The sequence below is a fragment of the Podarcis erhardii genome (genome assembly GCF_964252035.2).
Source record: "Podarcis erhardii genome assembly, chromosome: 5".
NCBI classification, from domain to species: domain Eukaryota; kingdom Metazoa; phylum Chordata; class Lepidosauria; order Squamata; family Lacertidae; genus Podarcis; species Podarcis erhardii.
This window is the reverse complement of record NC_138509.1, coordinates 40,313,964-40,340,604: the sequence shown is the minus strand read 5'-3', so window position 1 is coordinate 40,340,604 and position 26,641 is coordinate 40,313,964. Positions and strand designations below refer to the sequence as shown.

General features: G+C 44.1%; 1 protein-coding gene across 1 annotated transcript in view; it reads right to left on the bottom strand.

Annotated features, from left to right (window-relative positions):
* STK32C (serine/threonine kinase 32C) overlaps window positions 1-26,641 on the bottom strand; it is a 382,168-nt gene that overhangs the window by 6,447 nt on the left and 349,080 nt on the right. Inside the window, exons 4-11 of the mRNA XM_081863318.1 lie at window positions 16,189-16,340; window positions 14,506-14,679; window positions 12,863-12,900; window positions 9,478-9,567; window positions 7,791-7,894; window positions 7,542-7,658; window positions 1,802-1,927; window positions 1,495-1,626 (exon numbers count right to left, since the gene is read on the bottom strand). Coding sequence (XP_081719444.1) covers window positions 1,495-1,626; window positions 1,802-1,927; window positions 7,542-7,658; window positions 7,791-7,894; window positions 9,478-9,567; window positions 12,863-12,900; window positions 14,506-14,679; window positions 16,189-16,340 — 933 coding nt within the window. The remainder of the gene's footprint in view (window positions 1-1,494; window positions 1,627-1,801; window positions 1,928-7,541; window positions 7,659-7,790; window positions 7,895-9,477; window positions 9,568-12,862; window positions 12,901-14,505; window positions 14,680-16,188; window positions 16,341-26,641) is intronic.

Below are 26,641 nucleotides of genomic sequence, written 5' to 3'. Positions count from 1 at the left end.
CCCATTCCCATCCATTTTAGTTCACTGATGCCCAGGATGTCAATATTTATTTTTGCCATCTCATTTTTGACCACATCCAACTTACCCAGGTTCATGGTTCTTACATTCCAGGTTCCTATGCAATATTTTTCTTTACAGCATTGGACTTTCTTTTCGCTTCCATGCATATCCGCAACTGAGCATCCTTTCGGCTTTGGCCCAGCTGCTTCATCAGCTCTGGATCTACTTGTACTTGTCCTCCGCTCTTCCCCAGTAGCATGTTGGACACCTTCCGACCTGAGGGGCTGATCTTCCAGCGTCATAACTTTTATATGCCTGTTGTCTTTGTCCATGGAGTTTTCTTGGCAGGGATACTGGAGTGGCTTGCCGGTTCCTCCTCCAGGTGGATCATGTTTGGTCAAAACTCTCCACTATGACCTGTTCATCTTGGGTACCCTGCTCGGCATAGTTCATAGCTTCTCTGAGTTATTCAAGCCCCTTCGCCACGGCAAGGCAGTGATCCATGAAGGGGATTGCATTCATAGCACAATTCAAAGTGCTGGTGTTGACCTTTAAAGCCCTAAACAGCATCGGCCCAGTATACCTGAAGGAGCGTCTCCACCCCCATCATTCTGCCCGGACGCTGAGGTCCAGCGCCGAGGGCCTTCTGGCGGTTCCCTCATTTCGAGAAGCAAAGCTACAGGGAACCAGACAGAGGGCCTTCTCGGTAGTGGCGCCCGCCCTGTGGAACGCCCTCCCATCAGATGTCAAAGCAATAAATAACTTCCTGACATTCAGAAGACATCTTAAGGCAGCCCTGTTCAGGGAAGTTTTTAATCTGTGATATTTTAGTGTATTTTTGGTTTTTATGGAAGCTGCCCAGAGTGGCTGGGGAAACCCAGCCAGATGGGCGGGGTACAAATAATAAATTATTATTATTATTATTATTATTATTATTATTATTGCCTAATATGGTGAAGCGGAAGTGAGAAGCCTCCGGTCCTCCAGGTCTCCTTATTCAGCCCTTGGGACTTGCCCTAGCTCTCCCCACCCCCAAGCCAAACTTCCCTGCCTGGATCTCCTCAACACCCTCATCCAAGTGGTAATACATAGCTCTGGCTTTTGAACTGTGATCGTAATCCTTGCTTGCCTAGATGCAGAGGAGCGTATGTAGAATCCTCTGACTTTTGCATGGCTGGAATGTAGCCTACTGTACACACCCATTGAATCACACCCATTGCTCCGCCTACTTTTTGCCTCTGGCCCCACCTACTACCATGGGTCTGTGGGATGTTGCCCTGGGACAGCCCCTCAGGCTGGTAAAGGTTCCCCCTAGAGGAATTAAATAAGAGAATGGTAGAATGCAAATGCCCTTTATTCTCACATAACTGAAAGGAAAAACAGCACTGCCACCCTCTAGCAGAGACCAGTCTCTCATTCTTTGCAAAGTAACAGCCCCCACAGTAACTCAGCACTCCATCAGTTTTTGGGGGGGAATTGCAAGGGGACACGTACCGATTGTGAGCTATCCTTGCTATTATCCCTGGATTTATTCTTTGCAAGCCTCTTTTTCTTCTTGTGCAGCGGCCTCGACTCCAGAATCATCTCTTCCAGCTCAAAAGTGGGGTCACAATGCAGACGGCCTTTCTGTTAAAACCAGACCAGGATATTGCCTCAAAGCCATGCGATTGACAAGCAAGGTAATTTGAGCGGCATGCCAAATTTGTTTGCAGAACAGAAAATCCCTGGCTTTCTCTTTTCCCCGCTTTGCAATACATAGGGATCTGGGACAGAAACAAACGTACTCATCTCTTTGACTTACGTTAGGCACAAATCCTGCCTCCACTTTCTTTTCGCAGATTTCGTCCCAGTCCACGTTAGATAAGTAGGAAGAAGTCTGGATGCTAGCTAAACTTGAAAAGCGGTGCTCAGGGTTCACTGTCAAAAGCTGAAATAGCAAATGTTGAGTGATGAGGCAAAGCTTGATTTTGATAGAACATTACAAACCTGCCTTGATCTGGGCCAATTCCTAATACTACCTCTCTTACATGGCTATTGCATCTGCCTGAGTCTCACTAGAGCTGTGGGGGTGGGGACACAAAATCTAGTTTCCTGTTCATATTCATTCTAAAAATTTCATTCATTTTGTCTCCCATTTATTTGAATTGTGCCTTTTCCTTTGTTCATTCATTCCCCCATTTATTTCAGTGGACGATCCACCTAGTCTTTTGCTTCCTATAACCCTGGTGGTTTCCATGTTTCCATTGGCCAATATTCTACTAATCCTGCACTGGTGGGATAAGCCACAGATCAGAGAGGACAAATGGCCCTTTATGCTAATCATCTTTATGCTAATCATCTCTTTATGAACCTGTTCAATGTTCAGCAGTGCATACCCTATTCATTTATTTTCAAAATGTAGACCCAGAACCCCTAGCAAAAAAACCCCATACAATATTAATAATGGCTGGCAAACATAAAGAAGAATGTTACACAAAACACAAGTAACATTTGAAACCAATTAACAAAATGTGCACCACGGAAACATTATAATCACAGACAGCTGAGGACAATCCCCCACAAAAGCTAAGAAATTAAGTAGATCCAGTCGCCATCTTTTTTTAAGTCAACAAAATCAGTGCTAAACTTGTGATATGGCAAATACCTTTCTTAATAAAAAGGACCTGACCACACTGCAGACGAGGCTGGCCCTGCCATTAGGTGCCATCCTTCTAATCACAGTGGTCTGGTTCACACATTAAGCTAAACCATTTGGATCCCTTCCAGTCGGGATTCAGGCCTCATCATGGGACTGAAACTGCCTTGGTCGCACTGGTTGATGATCTCCGGCGGGCTAGGGACAAAGGTGAGAGCTGTTTCCTAGTTCTGCTGGATCTCTCAGCGGCATTTGATACCATCGACCATGACATCCTTCTGGACCGTCTTGAGGGGCTGGGAGCTGGGGGCACTGTCATACAGTGGTTCCGCTCCTTCCTCCTGGGCTGTGTTCAGAAAGTGGTGGTGGGGGATGAGTGTTCAGACCCCTGGCCGCTCACTTGTGGGGTGCCTCAGGGTTCTGTCCTCTCCCCCATGCTTTTCAACATCTACATGCAGCCGCTGGGAGGGATCATCAGGAGGTTTGGGCTGGGTGTTCATCAGTATGCAGATGATACCCAGCTCTACCTCTCTTTTAAATCAGAACCAGTGAAGGCGGTAAAGGTCCTGTGTGAGTGTCTGGAAGCGGTTGGAGGATGGATGGCGGCTAACAGATTGAGGTTGAATCCTGACAAGACAGAAGTACTGTTTTGGGGGGACAGGAGGCGGGCAGGTGTGGAGGATTCCCTGGTCCTGAATGGGGTAACTGTGCCCCTGAAGGACCAGGTGCGCAGCCTGGGAGTCATTTTGGACTCACAGCTGTCCATGGAGGCACAGGTCAAATCTGTATCCAGGGCAGCTGTTTACCAGCTCCATCTGGTACGTAGGCTGAGACCCTATCTGCCTGCGGACTGTCTCGCCAGAGTGGTACATGCTCTGGTTATCTCCCGCTTGGACTACTGCAATGCGCTCTATGTGGGGCTACCTTTGAAGGTGACCCGGAAACTACAACTAATACAGAATGCGGCAGCTAGACTGGTGACTGGGAGCGGCCGCCGAGACCATATAACACCGGTCTTGAAAGACCTACATTGGCTCCCAGTACGTTTCCGAGCACAATTCAAAGTGTTGGTGCTGACCTTTAAAGCCCTAAATGGCCTCGGTCCAGTATATCTGAAGGAGCGTCTCCTCCCCCATCGTTCTGCCCGGACACTGAGGTCCAGCTCCGAGGGCCTTCTGGCGGTTCCCTCACTGCGAGAGGCCAAGTTGCAGGGAACCAGGCAGAGGGCCTTCTCGGTGGTGGCGCCCGCCCTGTGGAATGCCCTCCCATCGGATGTCAAGGCGATGGACAACTACCTGACATTCAGAAGACATCTGAAGGCAGCCCTGTTCAGGGAAGTTTTTAATATGTGACATTTTAGTGTATTTTTTATCTCTGTTGGAAGCCGCCCAGAGTGGCTGGGGAAACCCAGCCAGATGGGCGGGGTACAAATAATAAATTATTATTATTATTATTATTATTATTATTATTATTATTATTAAACTGTGACTTAGTGTCATGTGTGAACCCAGTGCAGCAGCTTAACCATGGTTAACTGTGGTTGAACATAGATCATTAAGGTAGTTGGTTTCTCAGCCTTGGTTAGCACTAATGATAGCTTAGTGTTTTGTGCAAACCCTGACCTTCCCCTTAACGATGGTTAAAGAGCCATCACTGCCCCAAAACTACAGAGCTATGAGCAAACTGTGGCTCTTCCTGGCTTGTTTCCTTTAATGGAGGAAGGAGGGCATAATAAACCATAAACGATAGTTAACATTAACTATGGGTTGCACGTGGGACCCCTGTATGTGGAGCAAGTGCTCTACTTTTAAGGGGAAAAACTACACATTAGTGCTAAATGCACCTATGGGAATTTTTTTCTAAGCTGGGGATGGGCAATTGTTTTTCTGCATTGAAGCTGAGGAGAGAAGGGCTAAACCTCCTGTCCCCATGTGCCACAGTCATGATGAAAATTGGGACCTCCTGTTCCTATGATTAGTTGAGCATGCCTCCCCCACCCCACTTCTTCATCCTACACATGTAGTGTAAGATGTAGTTTGGTTCCACCCATTTTTGTGACTTCTGATAAAGCACTGAAGCCAAACTTGAGGCTCACTGTATGGAACAAGCCAGTTTGGCAGAATTTGTATCTTCCAGCCATTTAACCCAACTCAGAAGTGTGGCACATGCCCCTCTTGGGTGGAGCCAGAGTGACTTCGGCAAGCAGGAAAGCAGCTGTCTGATTGCTTGATTGCTGCCAGTTAGCAACTCAACCAACAATTTCCATGCCACCATTCTAAGGCCCGGGGGCTGGATGCAGCACAATCACCTTCTCAATCCGGCCAACGGACAGTCCAAGAATCAGTGTGTTTTTACATGAGTAGAATGTGTCCTTTTATTTAAAATGCATCTCTGGGTTATTTGTGGGACAGAGGAATTCGTTCATTATTATTTTTTCCAAAATATAGTCCAGCTCCCCACAAGGTCTGAGGGACAGTGGACTGGCCCACGGCTGAAAAAAGTTGCTGACCCCTGTTCTACAGCTTCACCGCAAAGGGAATCTTAATATGCCCTTTAAAGTTAAAGGAATGATAGTTAACACTAATTATGTTTATACACTGGCCAGATCCTTTGCAAAAGCATGTAGAAAACTGCTTTATATTGTGTGCTTACATAATTTGTTCAATGTTATTTTCTGCTATGGATATATTCGTTTTTTTCTAGATGATGTTTGTTTTTAAGACTGAGCTGTGTTCCTACAGATATCCAGCAGAGGGCATCTGTGCTCTTGTTGAGCAAGTTTCAATGGAATTGTTTCATAATGGAACTCCACTTAAAAATCAAACTTTAATTATGTATATTGTCCACCTTCCATTGGCTTACACTGGAGACGCTCAATTGCTAATATTTTTGGGGTTATGCATTTTTATATATATTTTTAACAGGATGCTGAAATCTAGCTTTTTAAAACTATCCAACATTTATAAACACAGAATGACAAGTTTCCTCTCTCACGGAAATAGGAAAACGTTATTTAATGAGGCACATATTACTTGGTAACTGTTACTGAAAAATGAACATGAGTTTCTTTATCTGAGTGCAAGGGGCTATACTGAAAAGCCACTGGAAGCCTGCATTGCCTCTAGGATATTACAGGTAGAGCCAGCAACAGAATGCTGTGACATATCCTTATCTCCTAACAACAGGACTCAAGGTTCCAGCCAGCCAGCCAGCCAGTCAGCCAGACAGCCAGCCAGCCAGCCAGCTGTACTACAGGACATTCCATTCCATCCTAACCCCAGGTTTTTTCATTCTTCTTTTCCAAATGACACTTGACAGCCCATGGCTACTGAGCATGCCCGGTTCTCCTTTGAGGGGTTTTGTTTTTGAAGTTTGTCTAGACTTGTGAAAGTCTTGGGGTTTCCCCGAGCACATTCCCTCTTCTTTCCCATCACTGCCCCCATTTTGTAGCTCCAATGCTGTCAGCACTCGGCACCTGAATTCACTATTAGAGAGAGTGATAATTCTGACAAACTACTAGGCTTCCAAACACCCACACTCTGCCCCAAACTTACAAGAAGTTGCAATAATTGGCTACTGTTTTCCATGCAGGAATAATTATCATGTTAATGCTGAATTCTGTACACACCCAGATATTCATATCAGTTATCTCCTTCATTTCAGTTGGTGAACCTGATCTATAACCTGGGAGCAGTTCCTCCAGGGAAAGGATGGGGACAGGCCTTGCAGGTAAGGGCAATCTGGATGTACATCAGAACTTGTTCACATGTAAACAATTGCTCTGTTAAGTAATAATAATAATCACAGCTTCTTACTAACACTTATTAGGGCTGTGCAACGGATTCACTCAAGGCCCAAAGCCAAGTCAAACAAGTCAAGCCGTCGGGGGGCAGGGTATCAAGAAGGAAGGAGAGCCAGGCATGGAAGAGAAGCTTTAAAAAATAAGGGACCAACTGGGCGGTTGCATTATTCCTTCCCCCGAAGCAGCACCATGCAGGATTGGATCCGCTTGCTGTTAAGTGGGAGGATCCAATCCTGTGCAGTACTGGTGTACCCTCTTCTAACTGTATTTTTAAACCCTATTTTAACCGTATGTTGAAGTAGCATTTTTAAAAAACGCAAAACCCTGTAAAATCCCTAAGCTCTGCCCCCCCCAATTGCTTTGGGGTGGATTTGGGGGAGGGTGGGTGGCGTACGGGGCAAACCAGTCTGATCCAGGGTCCACAGAATGGGGCTGCAGTGTAGATCTTGTGTGGGGGATGTCCGTGCACAGTCCTAATGTTTCTGAGTGAAAAAATATAACCTGATAATTGCTGGCTGGTAATATTTAAGCCTTGCAAAGAGAACAGCTGTAAATGAATTCGAGTCACACCAGAAAGCAGATCTGGAGGATCACCTCACTTGTCTATATCATAGTCGTTTCCTTAGCATGCTAATTCCACAAATCTCAGTGATGGCACCTAGACTAGAGCAGACTTTGCCAACCTGGTGCTCTCCAGATGGTGCCCCTGAGACTGATGGGAGTTGTAGTCAAAAACATCTAAAGGGCACTAGGTTGGTGAAAGTTTACAGCATCCACTAGGTTGGACGTTGCTATGGTCCTTCTCTAGAGGGAGTGGCACATAATCTGGATTGAGAAGCCTCTGAGCAAAAGGGCACTGCAAATATTGTTCCAAGCAGAGTAGCTCTGCATTCAAGTCCCAGAGATGCGTAGCTTGCTTCCTGGCATTGCACTGGAAACAATGCACAGGGCGCCATCTGTTTGGAGGCCAAGCAATCACAGATACATGCGTGCAGCAACATGCAGGCAAGTCAGCATGAGCACGTCTCTTTGGATCAAGGCCCTTATTATTTACATTGTGCTAATAAATAATTGCAACCCTTCCCGGATAGGTAAGTTATTTACCTTTCTTAATAAGGCGACCGTGTCCTTTGACCATCCTGTTACGTACTGGACACTCACGGTGCTGAACAACTGAACTAAGGATTCCACGGGGCTGTTAGAGTGGATGTCATAAGGCCTCTGAGAAAAAGAAGGAAAAAAGATATTGAAAAATCGGGGATGGGTGGGTGGAATCCCAGGCTTACTTCTGAGGAACACGAAGCACTGAAATAATGCCAAACAATCTTTTTTAAACACTAAAGAACAGGGTACCCATCCACGGAGGAGCTCATATGCCATCACTCCCAGGGACCACCAGTCAACTTCGAAGGAGTAACCAGTTCCACCATTCAGAAAGGAATGAAAGATCTCTGGAGCTGAAAAGATAAAGAAGGGGGGGGGGGAAACTACTGAATGCCTCCATCCGTTTTGGCTTTGGTCAGTAGCAGGCAGTGGAGCAGAGCAGAATGGGGTGGCATTGCTCATCTGGCTTCCCAATGCAGTGATCACTGATGGTAACCAAAAGGGAGAGGGGAGAGGCAGGAGAGAGGTTGGGGCAGGAGCAGCAGTTGGGGTACTTGATTGTCTCTGCTGCTGCACCCACAATGAGCCAACCTCCCTGCGGCCTGGCCTCTTCCCTTATCGGTTACCGGCTATGACCTTCATGCTGGGAAGCCAGATGAGAAATACCACCCCACTGGTTGCTACTGGTTTCTATGAAACTGGCTGTAAACTAACAGCTCATTCCTGTAAATGTCTATTCAAAAGTACATCTCGCTCATTTCAGTGGAATTCACTGCCAGGTTTAGTGGGTACAGGACTGCAGCCCTATTTAAACAAGAATAAGATACATAGCTCTGAAAATGTTTTTCCTCAAAGGCTTGGGGAGGGGAGAGGTTGTTATCAAGCTGCTCATTTTGACCTTTAAAGTTTGGCTTAGGACCTAGGGACGTCAAGGACTTTTCTTCCATATGTACTTGCCCACATGCTCCAGTCATCAATGGAAGCCATACTCAAGATCCGTCGTTACCAGAAGCAGGACATTCTCTGCAGTCACACCCACTGGACTAATTTGTGCCAATGTGTGAGCTCCCAGAGAGGAGCTTGCAGCTGCTTTTCTCCTTAACTTACGTGCCATGCTGAGCTAAGCCAAGCTTTGGTTTAGTGTGTCTTCTGAACCATGAGTTGCAACCAAGAATAAACCTTAACCGCAAGCCCGGGTTTGGCTGTCACACTTAAACCAAACCTTGGCTTAGATGCTGCTCTGAGCTAAAAGGACAGGAAGGAACAAAGTGGCTGGGAGTCCATGTCCCATAGACTGGAATACTGTGACGTACAAACCAGATCACTCCATGAGACGCTCTGCCAAATGAGCATTTCTGTTTACAGAGGCAGCTAAAACTTTGCTATTTACTCAAGTGTTTTCCTGAGTCCTCTTCTTTTTTTTCAGTCCTGTTATTTAAAGTGCTGTTTTTAATTGTGTCTGAAGGGATTTTTTGCTCGATGTTTTTGGGTTTTGTATATTTGCTGGTTGTTCAGGGGGAAAGTGTTTTGCCTGAAGAAGAAGAAGAAGAGTTTGGATTTGATATCCCGCCTTTCACTCCCTTTAAGGAGTCTCAAAGCGGCTAACATTCTCCTTTCCCTTCCTCCCCCACAACAAACACTCTGTGAGGTGAGTGGGGCTGAGAGACTTCAGAGAAGTGTGACTGGCCCAAGGTCACCCAGCAGCTGCATGTGGAGGAGCGGAGACGCGAACCCGGTTCCCCAGATTAGGAGACTACCGCTCTTAACCACTACACCACACTGGCTTCCTGAGTTTCTGCACCATTAATAAAAGATCTTGTGGTGGTCAGTTCTAACTGGCACAGGGGGAAAGCTACACAGGGAATCCTAAACAGTTTTATGCGGGAAGAATATGATAAAATATGTTATTATTTAAAACTGGCAAGGTTTGGCTTACCCATATACGGCTTAGTCCCAGCTAACGCGGTTGCTCTTTCACCATCACGGATGATTGTTGCAATATTAAAATCTGTTAGGTGTGCATGGCCTTAAAAGGAAGAAAAGCAGCACAGATTTTTAGAATGAAAACCCAAAGTGTCCAAGTTGTCCAGAAAGAAACTACTTCAGAGGACAACATTAATGCATGTAGTCACACCATCCCCAAATATTTTTTGTAGCTGGCTGGCAAGCAATATTAGCTCTTATTAAGATAAATAAAGCTGCTCTATAAGAATTATGTCTGGCTATTAGGCATTATGCACAGAATCTGGTGTTTGCTGTAGAATTCAGCATGCTAAAAAAACGCTCAGTTTTCATTTTAAAACACAAATTTCTAGTCCTCGTGAATTCAGAAAAAAGTGTGGGCACATATTGATGACATCTGGCAAATCCACCATTGAAGGAAGATTGCACAGGCTTTCTAGTGGTTTGGAATGAGGCTTCTTTACACCAATAAGCCACTCTTCCACAATTTCCCCAGTGTTCTCTGTTTTCCATTTGCCTCATCCTGGTAAAAAAAATTTCTAGAATCATCAAAAATCTGGATCTTAGAAGCAGAATAGAACTTAATCCAAAACATGGTTGCTTAGGCATATTGATTTCAGTCGGTTTAAGTAACCTTACTCTGTGTTCCCATGTGGTTTATGTTATGCAAATAAAACACCCTACATCTTTATTATGCATACATATCAAATATTTGAATTTTCTTAGCGGAAGCTTGCAGATGATGACAGCAAATTAGGACTTGGGAATAAGGATCCACAAAAATTGCCTAGATTTGGAATTATTTTTCATTATCTTATGAATTCAACCTGTACATCAATACATTTTAAAAAGGGAGGGATGCTCCATCAAGACTTTCTAGAATTTGTTTTAAAAATTCCAGATTAACATATATCAGAGGAAGAATAATACAATCTTAAGTAAATCTAGAATTGTGAAGCACCTCTGCATATTGCACTGTGAACTAATTGTGGTAATTTTAGTATAGAAGTTCTTATTCTGATCCATTGAGATTTTTTTTACAATGGGTCAAGATGACAACTTGGTATTTTGGCCAACTTATGGTATATAATTTAGAAAACTGTACTCCTGCGTCAATATGCTCTGCAACAGGCATCACTTTCATTTAACTCTTTTCCTTGGCATCACTAGCAAAAGGACATGCTGTTCCCAGGATTCTCCTTAGAACAAGAGTAGGAAAAAAGCAGCTTGCTTGAACCTCTTCTCTGTTGATAAACTAACGCATAAACTACAGGACTTTAAATGCATGTAGGCTTATGCATGTATACATGTAGGACAAAAGCTTTTAAGAAGACTGGGGTCACAGTAGGCCAGACCTTTGCCACTTCTCTTTCTTGGCTTATGCAAAGCTACTTGATATGGGAATGTGTTGTTGCCTGAGTGAAAAAGAGCTGAAGACACCACCAGGGGGACACATGAACAAATCATCCAGCCGTCGATTGCAAACCATTAGAATCACACATTGCATGAATTCATTCAAGTACCATCAAATCAAAGCTCACGCTGAAAAGGATGAAATGTGCCACCCTCTCTATTTGGTTCTTGAAGGAGTTTCATTACAGAGAAAAGATGACTCAGACTAAATATAACAGAGCTGGTGTTTTTAAATGTGGTTCTACCAAAGTCATGTAAAGCTGGGTCTGGGATTGGCATTTAAAGCTCCCAAAGGCAGGAGGAGTTGGACTCTCCTCCCCACTGTCTTCGCACCCATTTAGCACATTAGATTTCACAGAGGGACACAAACACTGCAGTACTCCTGGCTGGGAAAGTACAGCTTTGAACGGTAGAGGTCTGCCATCATCCCTTGTAGTTGGAGCCCAAGATACGTCCTGTAGTCTGCATAGTTCTGTGGCAGATAGGGATGGGTGAACCTTGCAGTTTCAGTTCTCATTTTTCCCATCTTAAATTTGGTTCTCTGCATTTAGGCAGCAATTTGCATTTTAAAAAATAATAATAATGAAAAATCATCAACGTTTTACTCTGGATTTTTCCTAGTAAACACATCTTTCTATGTAGTTTTGGCTAACATACTCACTTTTGCAAGCAATTTCCCCTAATACAAAACCTTGCTGTATTTTATTTTCTGTTTTTCCACCTAAGTCTCCTTCTCTGAGCCCTTAGAGACAAGGGGAAGGGAAGCTGAATACAGTAAGACTGGCAGGCTCCTGTGAATCTGTTGCAGCTTCTGTCCCTACCTCTTCCTCAGCTGACTGTCCTACATCTTCAGTGTTTTCTGTCTCTTCTTCCTCTCACCCACTGAAGCCTGTTGCTTGCTTCAGCATCCAACCATTCTGCCCCCAGCTTCATCCTCTGATCTGTTTTCCGTGACCCACCACCACTCCCCTGGCTCAAAGCCTTCCTCTTCTCAAGGTTCCCTAGTGGGTTCTCCTGCTGAAGCCTCTCATAATCTCATCGTCCAACCAGTTCCTGACAGGTCAACATCCCAAACCTTACATATGGATGGCAGAACTCCAGGAAAGCAACCTGCATGTGGTGATATGTTTACGCTCTGAATAACTCCTGCTCCAAAGCTGTGTTGCATTCATAGGATCGTTGATAAAGACACAGAGCCCCACATGAGGATAAGCACCAATACTCATTAATGCTACAGTGGAAGTGGAAGCCTCTGCTCCGATGAAGCTCCATGTGGATGTCATAGGAAGATGCCTTCCTATCATCTACACAGTTCAGTAAAGAGTATTCCGTAACCACACTGACTGGATGTGGCTCTTGAAAGTTTCAGGTGAGGGTCTTTCCCCAGCCCGGGGATCAAACCTGGAACCTTTGGTCTGCAAAGCATGTGATCTACCACTGAGCCACAACCCTTATCCTCTCAAAACCAAGCAGAATTGTGGACTCTTCCTTTATTCCTGGCTTGCCAACCAGAAATTTAATCACAGCAGAACACTTTATTCTTGCCTCTGCCTACCCAAGCAGGCACATAGATGTCAAAACTTCTTTTTTTCAAAAAATAAATGTATAAATATGTACCTTTGTGCAAGGTTTCTATATCAGCAGAGGAATTACATATCAGCTGCACTTATGAAAAAGCTTTCCGGAATGAGTAATAGTAGCTACCAGTCAATGTCAATTACCGCTAATTCTTCACTGAAACAAGTCTTGACGGCAGATGAACGGAATCGATTTGCTTTCGATCCCATAACCTTCTATTTATCATTCACAACCACAGAAATGCAGTATAAATCGGAAAATGTAAATGAATGCAAAAGACAAAAAAAAAAAAAAAAAAAAACCACACCAGGGGGTTAAGACTATTCAAAGGCAGAAGCAATAGACATAATTAGCAATTTTCCCCATACCTTGTTCATCAAGGAGAATATTGTCTGGTTTCACGTCTCTGGAAAGCAAAAACAAGCATTTATGCACAACTTGGAAAAGACAAATGTAAAATGCCTCATGAGCCTACCAAACAGTGGGTTGTTGTTGTTGTTTTGAGATTTCAAAAATATTGCTCAATGCAATTAAACAAGACGGTGGGGTGAAACTCACAGAGGAAACTTGATTTGGAAAATACACACCTTAAAACAGGCTCAATAAACAAAAGAATGCTATGTTCTGAACACAGCCTGAGATCAGATCCAGTTTTCTCAGGACCTAAGAAGAGGCAACAGAGATTTGTGAATGGATCTCCCAGTTCCTTAAATGTTATAATATAGCAGAGGAGTGGTGGGAGGCACAGCAGGGGAACCCCCAAAGGATCCTGCATGGGAAGAAGATTCAGAGCCAGGATATTGGTGGTGGGATGACAATGAGTGGGAAGAGGAAGAAGAGGGGACAGACTGGGAGGAGGAGGTGTCAGAAACTGAAGAGGCAACAGGGTTTACTGAGCAGGAAGATGCTGGGGCAGAGAGCAATTCAGACTTGGAGGAAGGAAGCAGAGATGAGTCAGGCTGCTGAAGAATCCAGGGATTCTCCCTTTCCTGCAGTGACCAGCTCTCCTCCCCTCCCCCTCTCCCCAATCTCCCAGAACACCAAGAGGAATGAAGTGGGTGGAGCAACAAGAGACAAGGCTATAGAGTCTTAGGCTTTGGGGGAAGGAACCAGGGGAGGAGTGTTGGAGAGTGGTAGGAAAGTGGGGACCTTCAGTTCTCACAACTATCTCATTGGGGCAAGACCTACTGGGAAGAGTTCCTGTGATCACTAGACCCGTTCTGTTTTTATTTCTTTGAATAAAGAGTTGACTTTGCTTACACCGGTGTTTTTTATTGCTGACCTACTCCTTACCCCAGCTCCTGACATTTACTCAGGGGTGTAGCAAGGGGGGTGCGGTAGGTGCGGTCCGCCCTGGGTTTCCTTACTCAGGGGGGTGACAAAATGGTGGGCGGCATTCACTGTGGGGCCTGCAGCGTGCCCGAGCCATGCGTCTCTCCTGGGAGTGACACAGTGGCTTGAGTGCCCGCAGGCTCTGCACTGCCCCAAACAGTCTGCCTGCTGCCTCCCCCTCAGCTGTAGGGTGGCTGAGTGGGAGGAGGCAGGCAGACTCTTTGGAGGCACCCAATCGACTTGCTCCATCACTGCATTTACTGCCAATATTTATTGGTCAGTTTTCTTGCCGAGATTCCACCTAGCTGAATCCAGGACTGTGCATCTGCTCTGGACAAATCCCACATCTCAAACCAAATTGGGCCAATTAAAACTCCAATTAAATATGTGGTCAGGTGATGAGAGGGGGGAAGAAAGAGATAGTGCAGGTGAAAGTCTCTACCTAGATCTCCTCCTTTCCCTCACATGTTTTTAATAGCCTAGTGCTTTGCCAGGCCCCTGATTCAGCTCAGGGCCTGGATCAGACCCAGATCAGGGCAGGCATGGAGCCATCTGGCCGAATGTGGGGGTGGGGACTTGCACTAGCTGCAACCAGCTCAAAAGCTCTCTCAAAAGAGCTTGATTTGTTTGATAGCTGTGCCAGTTCCCAACAGCTGGGAATAACAGATTGTGCTGTTACCTGTGTATAATATGCTGACTGCGCAAATAGTCTAAAGCTGATGCCATCTCACAGATATAGAGTTTCACTGTTTCCTCGGTGAACTGCACGTTTTGCTGGAGATGATAACGTAGGTCACCACCCAGGAGTAAATCCACTACCATGAACATGTCCTCTTCATCCTGAAACGAGTACCTGTGGAAAATTAGCAAAGGTGAGTTGGGCAAACTGTGGACTTACCCATTCAGATTTCACAGATGGTGCTAACAAATGAGAGGCCTGTTTTCCCACTTCACTTACCCATGCACCTGCAAAGCAGGAACAATAAGTAGGCATCTTCAATATTTATATGTCTAAATATAACCCGTGAATTTCTCCGAGTCTCTTTTTGTCCATTGCCATCCTATATTTGCTCTAGATAAATCAATTTTGTTATTTTGTTTTGCTGATTATATGAACAGGTCCCTGTTTCATATCTTGCAAGGAGCAGCTGTCCCAGTTAATTTTACCTTGCTCATATAATCCCCGCTTCTATATCTGGCACAGTCACATGGCTTCTGTAATATGATCATTCCACACTCATTTTTTTCCAGGCATAATCAATAATGTACCAGAATATCAAGCAGGCTGTCTCTTTTCATTATTAAACAAAAACCAGTGCCATCAGTGCGAATGATTCATTGGCAAGCTGGAGTTGCTGCTATCTAGCCTCTTGATGATCTAGGAGTTGAAGGGCATCCCGGGCCTGCAGATATTCTTTATACAGTCGTACCTTTGTTTTTTAACAGAATGCGTTCTGGAAGTCCGTCCAACTTCCGAAACATTCAGAAACCAAGGTGCGGCTTCCGATTGGCTTCCAATTGTGCAGGCATGCCAGAAACAATAGCAGAAGCTGCATCAGACATTCAGCTTCCAAAAACATGTTCAAAAACCGGAACACTGACTTCCGGGTTTCGATCATTCGGGAGCCGAAACGTATGAGTTCCAAGGCATTCTACAATCAAGGTACAACTGTACTGGACAATGTAGAGCTGAGCAATGGTTAAAAGTGGAAGCCAGTGGGCAACAGAGACTCACCATGGAAGGTTAGAGCATCTTGATGATGATGTAAATGGCTAGGAAACAGGGGTTAAAAAATGGAAGTGGCTCCCTGGGTGAGACAGAGTCGCTATGCAACCTTCCCAGCAGATGGGTCATTGCTGCTCATTGGGAGGGTGAGGGTGAAGGTGGGAGGGGCGTTGGCCAATCCAGTGCCCTTCCCTTGTCCCTGCCAGTAAGCAACAGAGACCGGCTTGCTGGGAAGGTAGCAGAGTGGCTCTGCCCCACCTGTCAAGCTGCTTCTGTGAAAAACTAGGGCTAGGCAAAGCCACTCAGGGGACACCCAACTTGGATCAATCCGCAAATCTTTTTTTTTTTTTTTTAGAGGGTGTTCTAACATTTAATTAGGGTTTTTAAAACAGTTATCCCTCTGAACCTACTAGTAGTGGTAGTATGGACTTCTATAATGCTACTTTTTCTTTGCTGCTGTCTAAGGACTCTGCTGTCTCCTGTTATGTATTATGGCATTTTGAAAACCAGACCTTGCATACTGCTGTGTCCCCAAACCCGCTTCTTCTAAGACTAACATGGTCCTAGGCACAACTGGTGGAACAGAATCACCTCCCACCCAACCCTAAAATAAATAAAAGAAAATAAGAGATTCACCAGAGATTCACCAAGAAGGCATGCTCAATTTCCTGCAGGATCTCCAGTTCTCTGAACACATTTCGAACCTCATCCCTTTCAACGCACTGCTGTTTATTCATGTACTTCATGGCATACATCTTCTCTGTATCTCTCTTTTGTACAATGCACACCTTGATGTCACCAAAAAAAAAGAGAAAGTGGCATTTAGATTCCTATGTTTCAATTTCCTTGGTTTCCCAGCTGTTGCAGCATTGTGCAAGTGATTTTCATGGTCACAGAGGACATAGAATCATAGAATCATAGAGTTGGTTGCTCCTGATCATGTGGCCTGTCTCAGCAAGCCAGGCAAGTGCAGTTGATCCCTGCCACAGAATTAGACTTTTAGCATGCACTCTGTAACAACATAGGTTTCCAGTAGTTGGCAAAATGTCCAGTAGTATTTGCTCACAACCAGTTTGCTATGGGCAAGGAGCTGATATGCAGCACTACCAAATAGCCATCACACTTGCAGAAGCTATGAGAATTATCCTTAAGTGCTCATAGGAAATACTTTGCAATCCAATCAAAATCCTGGGGAAATTGGCAGTAGCAGAAAATTGCAGAGTCAAGCACATCATCACTCAGGAAACATTATGTATAAGTGCACAAAATTCTGAGGGAAAATGAATTCAAAGTCTGTTCCCTGTCAAAAGATTGAATACTCTAAAAAAGAAAAAAAAGTCAACATCTGGTAATGTCGCTTTATCAAGTGGCAAAAGGCACTAGATCTATAAGCATGGCATAGATATGTGTGGCAGATTCCAAGCTGCACTGGACTCCAGTATCATTAAAAGCCTTTGTTGGGAAGATGTCCACAAGATGGACACAAGAAAATGTACACTAGGTTTAGGATTAGACTTTTCCTTCTCCTAGATGGGCTACCTTCCCAGGTTGATGAGCCCTGTCTGCCTCTTAAAGGTAAAGGGACCCCTGACCATTAGGTCCAGTCGTGGCCGACTCTGGGGTTGTGGCGCTCATCTTGCTTTACTGGCCGAGGGAGCCGGCGTACAGCTTCTGGGTCATGTGGCCAGCATGACTAAGCCACTTCTGGCGAACCAGAGCAGCACACGGAAACACCGTTTACCTTTCCGCCGGAGTGGTACCTATTGATCTACTTGCACTTTGACATGCTTTCGAACTGCTAGGTTGCCAGGAGCAGGGACCGAGCAACGGGAGCTTACCCCATCGAGGGGATTCAAACCGCCAACCTTCTGATCGGCAAGTCCTAGGCTCTGTGGTTTAACCCACAGCGCCATCCGAGTCCCGGAAGCAGACAAGCAGAAACCACCCTCTTGACTGTTGGACCCACTGTTGGTCTCATCCACCAGAGCCTATTTTCACATGCACATTAATGGACTGCTTTAATGCTGCTCTTTTAATATTCCGGGGTTTTAATGTTCTTGTTTAGATATTTTTGTTTTAATTTGTTTTTGCAAGCTGCACTGGGGACCTGTTGGAAGGGGGGGGTGGAATGGAGGCAGGGAGGGGATGCCACCAGAAAGATGGGCAGATAAATCTTAATAATAATAATAATAATAATAATAATAATAATAATAATTTATTATTTATACCCCGCCCATCTGGCTGGGCCTCCCCAGCCACTCTGGGTGGCTTCCATAGAAACCTGGGGCCTTCTAAATTCCAAGCAGGTTTTCTACTACTGATCTATAGCCCCTCCCTTAAAAAACTAAAAAACAGAACAAACCTAAAGGGTTGCATTTCACTTACTTGAAATGTAGGACTGCACATAGAATCAATCCAGCAGATTTTTAAATGGCTGCATCTGGCTAAACTCCACCTGTACTTCATTCTTCATACTACTACATAAACTCTGCAGTTCGTCAGGCAGAAACATCTACTCGTATTAGCCAATTAATTCCATTAAAGTCCAGGCAACCAAGTCGATATGTGCTGCCCTTGAGATGCTTTTCCGGGAATCAAAACTAATGCTAGCAGTTGCGGGTATCAGGAAGTTCATCTGGCTTTATAAATAAATAAGTAAATCTTGTGTAGAGAGCTGCAAAACCGGTGAGCTCCAATTATTATATTCCCTAGCAAACGTTTTACTTTGGACTGCATTTTATGTCTTCCTAGGCCCCTTTTAAGCACTAATGAAACACTTAATTACAAGGTAACTATTTGGAAATGAGTCGATGACAATTCTATATCAGGCACAATTACATCAGTCTTCTTTTAATTAGCAGATGTGCTTATGCTTATGAGGCAGTGCGTGCCTCTGAAAAATTAATCTGACAGTTCATTCATGCATGTTGCTCATCAAGAAGAAGCAAGCTGAACGTGACCTGAAGGTAACATTGGATGAACAGTTGGAAAATATTCATTTGCCTGCTGAAGTCAACAGTGAGAATGAGACACAAATGTGCAGAGCAAGACAAGGAGCACAACCTTTCCTCATTATTAACAAACTGTAAATTGCTAACAGCATATAACGTGAAATTTACTATGGATGCATTAGAAGTAGAAAGAGCAAATATAATAGAAAGTGGAGGGGGGAAAAACCAATTAGAGTGGCACACACGGACATCATGAGAATTATTAAATCTTGTTTGCAAAATAATTAGATGTGTGGGCGTGCAAGGCTCTTTGTTAATTCCTTTAGTTTGTCTACACACTGCTTCATATTTCAACAGAAAATCTCTAAGCAATTTACGAATCCCATACAGGAAACGCAATACACATTCCAGACCAAGCAACGTTAAGTTTACTACTAACAATTCTACATTTTAAGTAACATGATTAAATATCTTTAAACAATTGACTTAGACACAAATGATATATAAAATATGAAAATATATTGATGCATCAAAATGCAACATCATTACAATATATCATCAACATTTCATAAAGGTTACCAAAAGTGCATTGCAATCACACACAAAAATTGCATGCACATTCAGACTCCACAAAACTGAGACATCCCCACACAATCATTCAACGATCTCCTTAAATCCACCACATTACTCCATCCACACAATCCTCCCTCCAGTAAAACACCCCTGTGTTGAACTAACAAATAACTAATTAATAGTCATGTACACTAAACAAAGGTCCGTATAGTTAAAACTATGGTTTTCCCAGTAGTGATGTACGGAAGTGAGAGCTGGACCATAAAGAAGGATGATCGCCGAAGAAGTGATGCTTTTGAATTATGGTGCTGGAGGAGACTCTTGAGAGTCCCATGGACTGCGAGAAGATCAAACCTAACCATTCTTAAGGAAATCAGCCCTGAGTGCTCACTGGAAGGACAGATCCTGAAGCTGAGACTCCAATACTTTGGCCACCTCATGAGAAGAAAAGACTCCCTGGAGAAGACCCTGATGTTGGGAAAGATTGAGGGCACAAGGAGAAGGGGATGACAGAGGATGAGATGGTGGGACAGTGTTCTCGAAGCTACCAGCATGAGTTTGACTAAACTGCAGGAGGCAGTGGAAGACAGAAGTGCCTGGTGTGCTCTGGTCCATGGGGTCACGAAGAGGTGGACACGACTAAACAACAACAACACTAAACAAAACAAAAAATCAAATAATATATATAGGGTTAGCTTGTAGAAGAGACTCCAGTTCAGTGGCAGAGTTCATGCATCACATATATAAGAGTTTGATATCTGGTCGGAAAGCCAGCAGTCTAAGAACGATCCCACTCAGGACTCTGGAGAATCAGTGCCTAGAGGTACACATGGCTCTGGGCCGAATGTTCAATTAATCTGACAGTAGTAATGTCAGCACCATTATAGCACACACATCACTAGTATAAACTAGATCCCTGCAGACAACATTCTGCTGGTAAATAGCTACAAGCACAGCTCTCCAATGGATGGATCACAGGAGAATCTGTCTCATATATTGCTTCTTTTTCTCTGTCTACTCCATCCCAACCCAACTCTGTTCCAGTGATGTTGCATTTGGTTATAGTTTGTTTATATGCAGCTTTCTGGACCAAAGGCCCCCAAAGTACAATCAACATAATCAAAACAATATAAAATAGCAAAAACACAAAATGTCCACCAACCACTCTAGATAGGGGTTTGTGGGCTGCATTTATGCCCTCACCATATATGCTTTCTCCAGCATCCCACCTGTCACCCAAAGTCAAGTTAAGTCACATTGCCACAGCCACACCTGCTCCAGTCTCTATCTCTCTCCAGCAAGCTCATCCACAACCAGTTACCCTGGGGTCCTTGCTCTCATCACATGAAGGAGTGACCCAAAGGCCCCCTGAAGTCTCCCCATTTGGTCCATGTGGCCATTTTAGGCAAGCCACACCCACCTGTCTCCCAACTACAGATGTGGGGTAGGCAAAGACTTGACTCATGCAAATTTGATTCCCAGGCACCATCAATCTATTATTGTCTCCTTGGTGCCTTTTGAAAACCTGGAACAAAAATCTCCATTCATAAAATTTGTTGGAAAGGGTTTTTAAGTGGAAGTTCTTTTATTACAGTGTGTATCCATATGAGATTTGAAATTGATATTTGAAATGGTTGTAATTGCTTTATAGGTGAAGTTGTTGTAATTGTTTTTATTGCTAATGTTGTCTCTTGTTAAAAGGGTGATGAGAAATTTTGCTGGAAGCGATTAATAAATGGAAATAAACTAATAAACTAATATCTGACTGGCCACTTCTGGAGTTAAATAGCCTTTTGGTTTGACTCAGCATGGCAGTTCTTATATGGGATATATCCTTAGAAAGCTATTGGAACTGATTTTTATATGCATACTGTTCAGATAATGTGAATGCTCTGCAATGTGATTGTCTTACATTTATTTATACAGTGGTACCTCGGATTACATACACGTCAGGTTACATACTCTTCAGGTTACAGACTCCGCTAACCAAGAAATAGTACCTTGGGTTAAGAACTTTGCTTCAGGATGAGAACAGAAATCATGCTCTGGCGGTGCGGCAGCAGCAGGAGGCCCCATTAGCTAAAGTGGTGCTTCAGGTTAAGAACAGTTTCAGGTTAAGAACGGACCTCCGGAACGAATTAAGTACATAACCAGAGGTACCACCAGTGGGATGCCTTTTATATTTCCCTCTTCACATCACAGCCTATTCTTATAAACGGAAGCATCCTTTTCAACAAAAGGTCGACGATTTCAGTGTTGACACAATAGAGAGAATGCTGACATTTTCAAAGATACAGCCAGTCAGTTCTGGATTAGGAATTGTGTTTTATATCTTCCATTGTAGAGAGAAGCCACTGCTGAGGTCTTAACAAATAATGGTTACAGTCTTTACACAATATCATTTCTATTCCACGAATGACTTGGGCGAAGTACTCCCATGAGTGTAAAAAAAACATTGCAATTTGAGAAGTGACACTTGGGTAACTGCTGACAATCTGAATGAGTGAAGGTGTTATAATCCTCCTAGTAAGGTTTCAGTTTTTGAGAAGAATGGACCTGGGGGCAGTCATGTTACTTTTTAGCTTCTCACCATAATTCAACATGATGATTTTTCAATGTCTAACCTGGGGCGTTGACAATACTCTGACAGGGCTGTTCCCATCTTCATGCTAGATTACTCTCTGGAATTACCTTCCAGGCTTTGTTTTGGAAATGTAAAATGATTAGGGGAATCTACTGGGGCAGATGCACATTGATCAAATGCTAATGTACAACCTGCTGCCACAAACAATCTCTCCAGTATAAAAACACCCTTGGATTCTGAATACAGTACAAATCTGTCTGATGTAAGGATGGGATGTCAAAGTGATCAGAGATCTAGTTTTGAGGAATGCCATGCTGTATAGGAAGCATAGGTGCTGTGAATATTTCATATGGTATAATATCTGTGGCCACCTTTCGGAAATCCCCACCCGGACGTCAATTCCACCTTTGAAATCCGGATGTATGGCAGCCCTACCTTAGGTTTACATATCTGAGAATAACACTATGCTCTGTTGGAAGCAGCACATCCCTGAATACCAGAGTGTGTTGAGGGTGCTGCTGCACACAGGTCCCGCTTGCAGGCTTCCCACTGGCATCTGGTTCGCTGCTGTGAGAACAGGATGCTCGACCCGATGAGCTCTTGTCCTGATCCATTAGGGCTTTTCTTATGTTCTTACATTCCATTGCTGAAGAGTGAAAATGATGGTTAAGAGAGGCCTTCTGGTTCATCTAGCCCAGCATCTTGTTCACGTAGTAGATGCTCCTGGCAAGCACACACAGGCAGGGAACAAAAGCAACAGCCCGCTCATGGTGCTGTTCATCAGCAATTGGTATTTTTGTGTCTCTGAACCTACAGGTTGCATTTTGCTGCCGTGCGAGTCATTGTTTGTATGCTGAAAACTGCAAATGGATGTTTCTTTCTCCTTCTATCTCAACCCAGTGTAAAGACTAAGTAGGCTGAAGCCTAAGCCCCTAAATCTAGGGGGCCTCACCAGCCCACCCGCTCCCCAGCAGGCAGTCTCCCCTCTCCCAAAATTGCAAACCCAATACTGCATGCGAGGGCAGGGCAACTTAGCCCCAGCAACTATGAGACTCACGGCTAGCCAGTGGGGCCCAATTTGAAGCAGTGGGGCACAACTTGAATTATTTTTTGTAGGGCCCCAGTTCACAGCCAAAGTCTGCAAAATCTTATACATATAAATAAAATCCATCTAGATTGCCCTGGTGCGGGGGCTCATTAGGAGCGGCACGCGGGGCCCAATTTGGCCCAATTGTTCCAATTGCCTTAAGGTCAGCCCTGATGAGACTGTGCAGGGGTTGCACCTGCTAGATCCCTGGTGTCAATATTCAGAGTACAGACTCAAGGACTTGTTATGGAAATAAAGGGGGGCACTTACAGGAAATTAGTTTTGTCACCTCTCTCCCCCCAAAACCCCGAGACAATGAGCCCAGCCACCTTTTATTCACAGTCGCATAAGCACTACACTACAGCATGGCCATAAACCTGTACGTTCAACCGCTGAAATATACAGCCAATATGTAGCAATGGAGATTTATTTTACTGCTTTATGAATGAACACTGTGTTTTATGAATGTACTCTGTATTTTGTGAATTACCTAAAATCAACCAATAGGGAGCTCTAGAATCTGACAGCTAACCAACTGGGTGCTACCAAACAGCGACCCCTATTGCTGAAAGCAAGTAACCAGCAGGGAATGCACCAGAAACCCAGAATAGCAGCAAATAAAATCTGCTCATACACCAGTGACTCATAAGACTTGTCAACTAGTTCTTCCAAAGACTTCCTAAATTATAAAGCTCTAAAATACAGGCCAAAAGAGAGCAGGTCTGGGAAGAGCGAGCCATACAATGGGCACCACCAGTGAAAAGGCCCTGCTCTGAGTAGCTCCTGCCCTGTCATTTGATAGGGTGTCCACTTGCCCTCCTCCTTGACATGGAATGCTCTCTATTGGAGTCTCCAGATCCTGTACAAAGACCATAAGAAGGGAGAGCAGGGACCTTGAAGTTCCCAACAGCTGTTAATCAAGCAAGCAAGCACACAGGTCACCTTTGTCACAGTCAGGACGCCTATGTCCTGGCCAGGCCTGCACCCAATCTTGTTTTTGTACAATCTTGTTTGTCCCAATAACCAAAATATATTATCAACATATACAAGCAGAAAAGTTGTTTTCCTTCATTTGCAAGGAATCGTACAAAACAAAGTGGCAGTAATAAAGAAAAGTTCCAGGGTGGCAACAGAAAGCAAACTAAAAATGCTTTTGCAGTTCATCAAAACTATCCAGCATTATCAAGTTACAGGAAAATTGGTGCTATTAACAGTAATCCTTCTAGTTGGTTAATTGGTTCGGCAACTTACTGGCACATGACGTGTGATGCTAATTATTTCCCCCAAGAGATAAATGATAACTAATCAGAGGCAGCTACAGTTGCAAATGCCAACAAAATATCTGTGAAAGGAAGAGGAGCAGGTTTGCTCAAGTGTGTTGCAGGTAGAAATACTGTTTGTAATGAAGTGAGAGCAGTAGTTTACTTGCTCGAAGTAACAAATCAGAAAGTTTTGAGAATTTAAATTCTAGATTAAAATTGATTACTTAATTGAGAAGGGGATTGTAACAAAAATACTGGGGCCTAATTTGAATAATAGAGTGCCTGGTATCTGGTGGGCAATCTCATCCTTTATTTCCACACTGTGGCTGCAGACCAAATCACCTGTCAGGAGAGCTATGAGATTCAGGTGAGGGTCAGATGCCTAGCAAATCCCAGCAGGTATATAACAGGAAGACCCGGCCTGCGGCCTGTCCACACTTTCTGTCTCTTAGTGAGGAGGGAAATCTGGGCAAAAGACTTAATCTCAGCCTTGAAATGTCCATAGAAATGAAGGAGGAAGTGTGTACTTTCTGTGATAGAAAAGGTAGCCAACCTCACCGACTCACTGTTCCAAAGGAGCAGTGAATGTGTGTGTGTGGCCAAGAGGCTTGCTGAGTATCAAGAGAAGGCCGCAAAAGATTTACAAAGTTCAGGTGTTGCTAAAGTTTTTCAGTGTTAATTTTATGCATTTTCTTAAATCACCATGGTATTTAACAATATCTTATGTCCATTAGAGGAGAAATTGTGAATTGCAGAATTTTAAATACCTGTCATCATCCTTGGCTTCACTCAATTTTGTTTATAACACTTCCATTTTCTTCTAGTTGTGAGGGTGGGGGAGGGGCCTCACAAGTGGAGTAGCCTAGGGCTCCTCTCCAACTAAATCCGGCCCTGATCTCACCAGAGTCTAGCCTCTTTATTTCATACAGAAAATCCCTTTAAGCAATAAAGATCATTATTATAAATAATTATTGTATAGTATTGGCAGAATTAAGCCTGGGCAGGCAGGGATAAACATGCACACCTGTTCACAATCCTGTGTATAGTAATTCCAGAGAACACTGAGTGTCCCGTTAGATTTAACTGCTTTGGGCACATCTGACTTTGCTTTTATTAACTTAGAGGAATAAAAAGGTTGAAAATTACTTTATTCAGGACAGAAGTTATCCTCCAACTGTAGTCACTTTAATGGGACTAAGGATAGTATTGTGCTACACCTTTGTTTTCACCATAAGCTGGGCACGACACTCTTCCTTTCACTTGAGTCTTACTCCCAGGTAAGTTTGCATAGGACTGCAGCAGCCTTACCTGGATGAAATCCGATGAATCACCATGTCAGAAAATGGGTGCTTGAGATGGAGCACAAGCCACCATGGACAAGAGAGTTGCTGTAATTATCATTGCTAGCACTGCAAGCTGAGCTGCAATGTCACACAGGTATGGCAAGGCAGGCTTGCGGTCAGGCTAAAAGCTTTAATCGGTTTAAATGGTGGATTAATCAACTCAGGCGTGAATTGATTAACTGTTATGAACAAGTTATAACAGCTGGCACCAAGAGCAAAAGGCATACACATATACATTTCAAGCAAGGGAGGCTCCTCTTATGGGCAAATTGTGGCATAGCCCTGCCAAGATTCCGAACCCTCTGAAACCTCCTATGCCATAGTCCCATCTTTGTCCTGCCACCCACAATAATGTCAGTACACATTCAGAGACAGAGAGGCTTCTGTCCATCTTCTTGGCTTAGCCAGTCATAGAAATCACTAGCAGTAAATCCTTCCTCTGTTTCCAAGGAGATGAAACAGAAGGGGGGGGGGGACCAAGCATAGAAAGACAAGGGCTCAAAACCTCACTCAGCCATGAGGCTCACTATATGATGCTGGGGTGACTGCTACAATTTAATTTTGGTGAACAATGTGTGCAATCCTCTGCTCTTCCTTCACTGAAGAGAGAAACAAGCCACAGAGTGGTTGACTTAGTATCACAACAAAAAGGGAGGTGGATAGGGACCCAGGCACTGCCCATGTGACCTCCTAGGCACCCCAGCAGGTCTAGGTTCCACTGGTTTCAATAGTAATTTGCTCCTCATGTGTAAGTGACATAGGATCTTTAACAAGGATTATTAAAGCACAAGCCATCCCTCTAAAAATGAATGGTAGGTTGACTTAATTATGCCTTAGTCCCATCCTTCCTGCACAGGACACAGTACGGCATACATGGCTGCCCTGAAATTTGGTCCACTTTGCAGCCTAACAGTGGAATCCTATGCCTTTCTCCCCAGAAGGAAGTCCCATTGAGTTCAATTGGGGATTAATCCCAGGTAAGTGGGTATGGGAGCCTCACAATAGGGCTTGCCTTGGAGTAGAAATGCATAGGATTATGCTGAAAATCTGCTGTCCAGACATATCCCTTGAGCAAGGTGTTTCCTCTTGTCTCCCTAGAGATCAAATCTGAGGAGAGGGTGAAAGTCGTGGCCTGACAGTTTGCCAAACTGATACATCAGCAAGAACTGATGTCAGAGCCATAACTCCCTCCATGCACTTTTCTTTTTTCTTTTTTGCTTTTGAATTGGCAACTGGAGTATTCGTGCGTCAGACTGTACCCTTCAGAGGTCCAGATTTGGCTCTGTAGC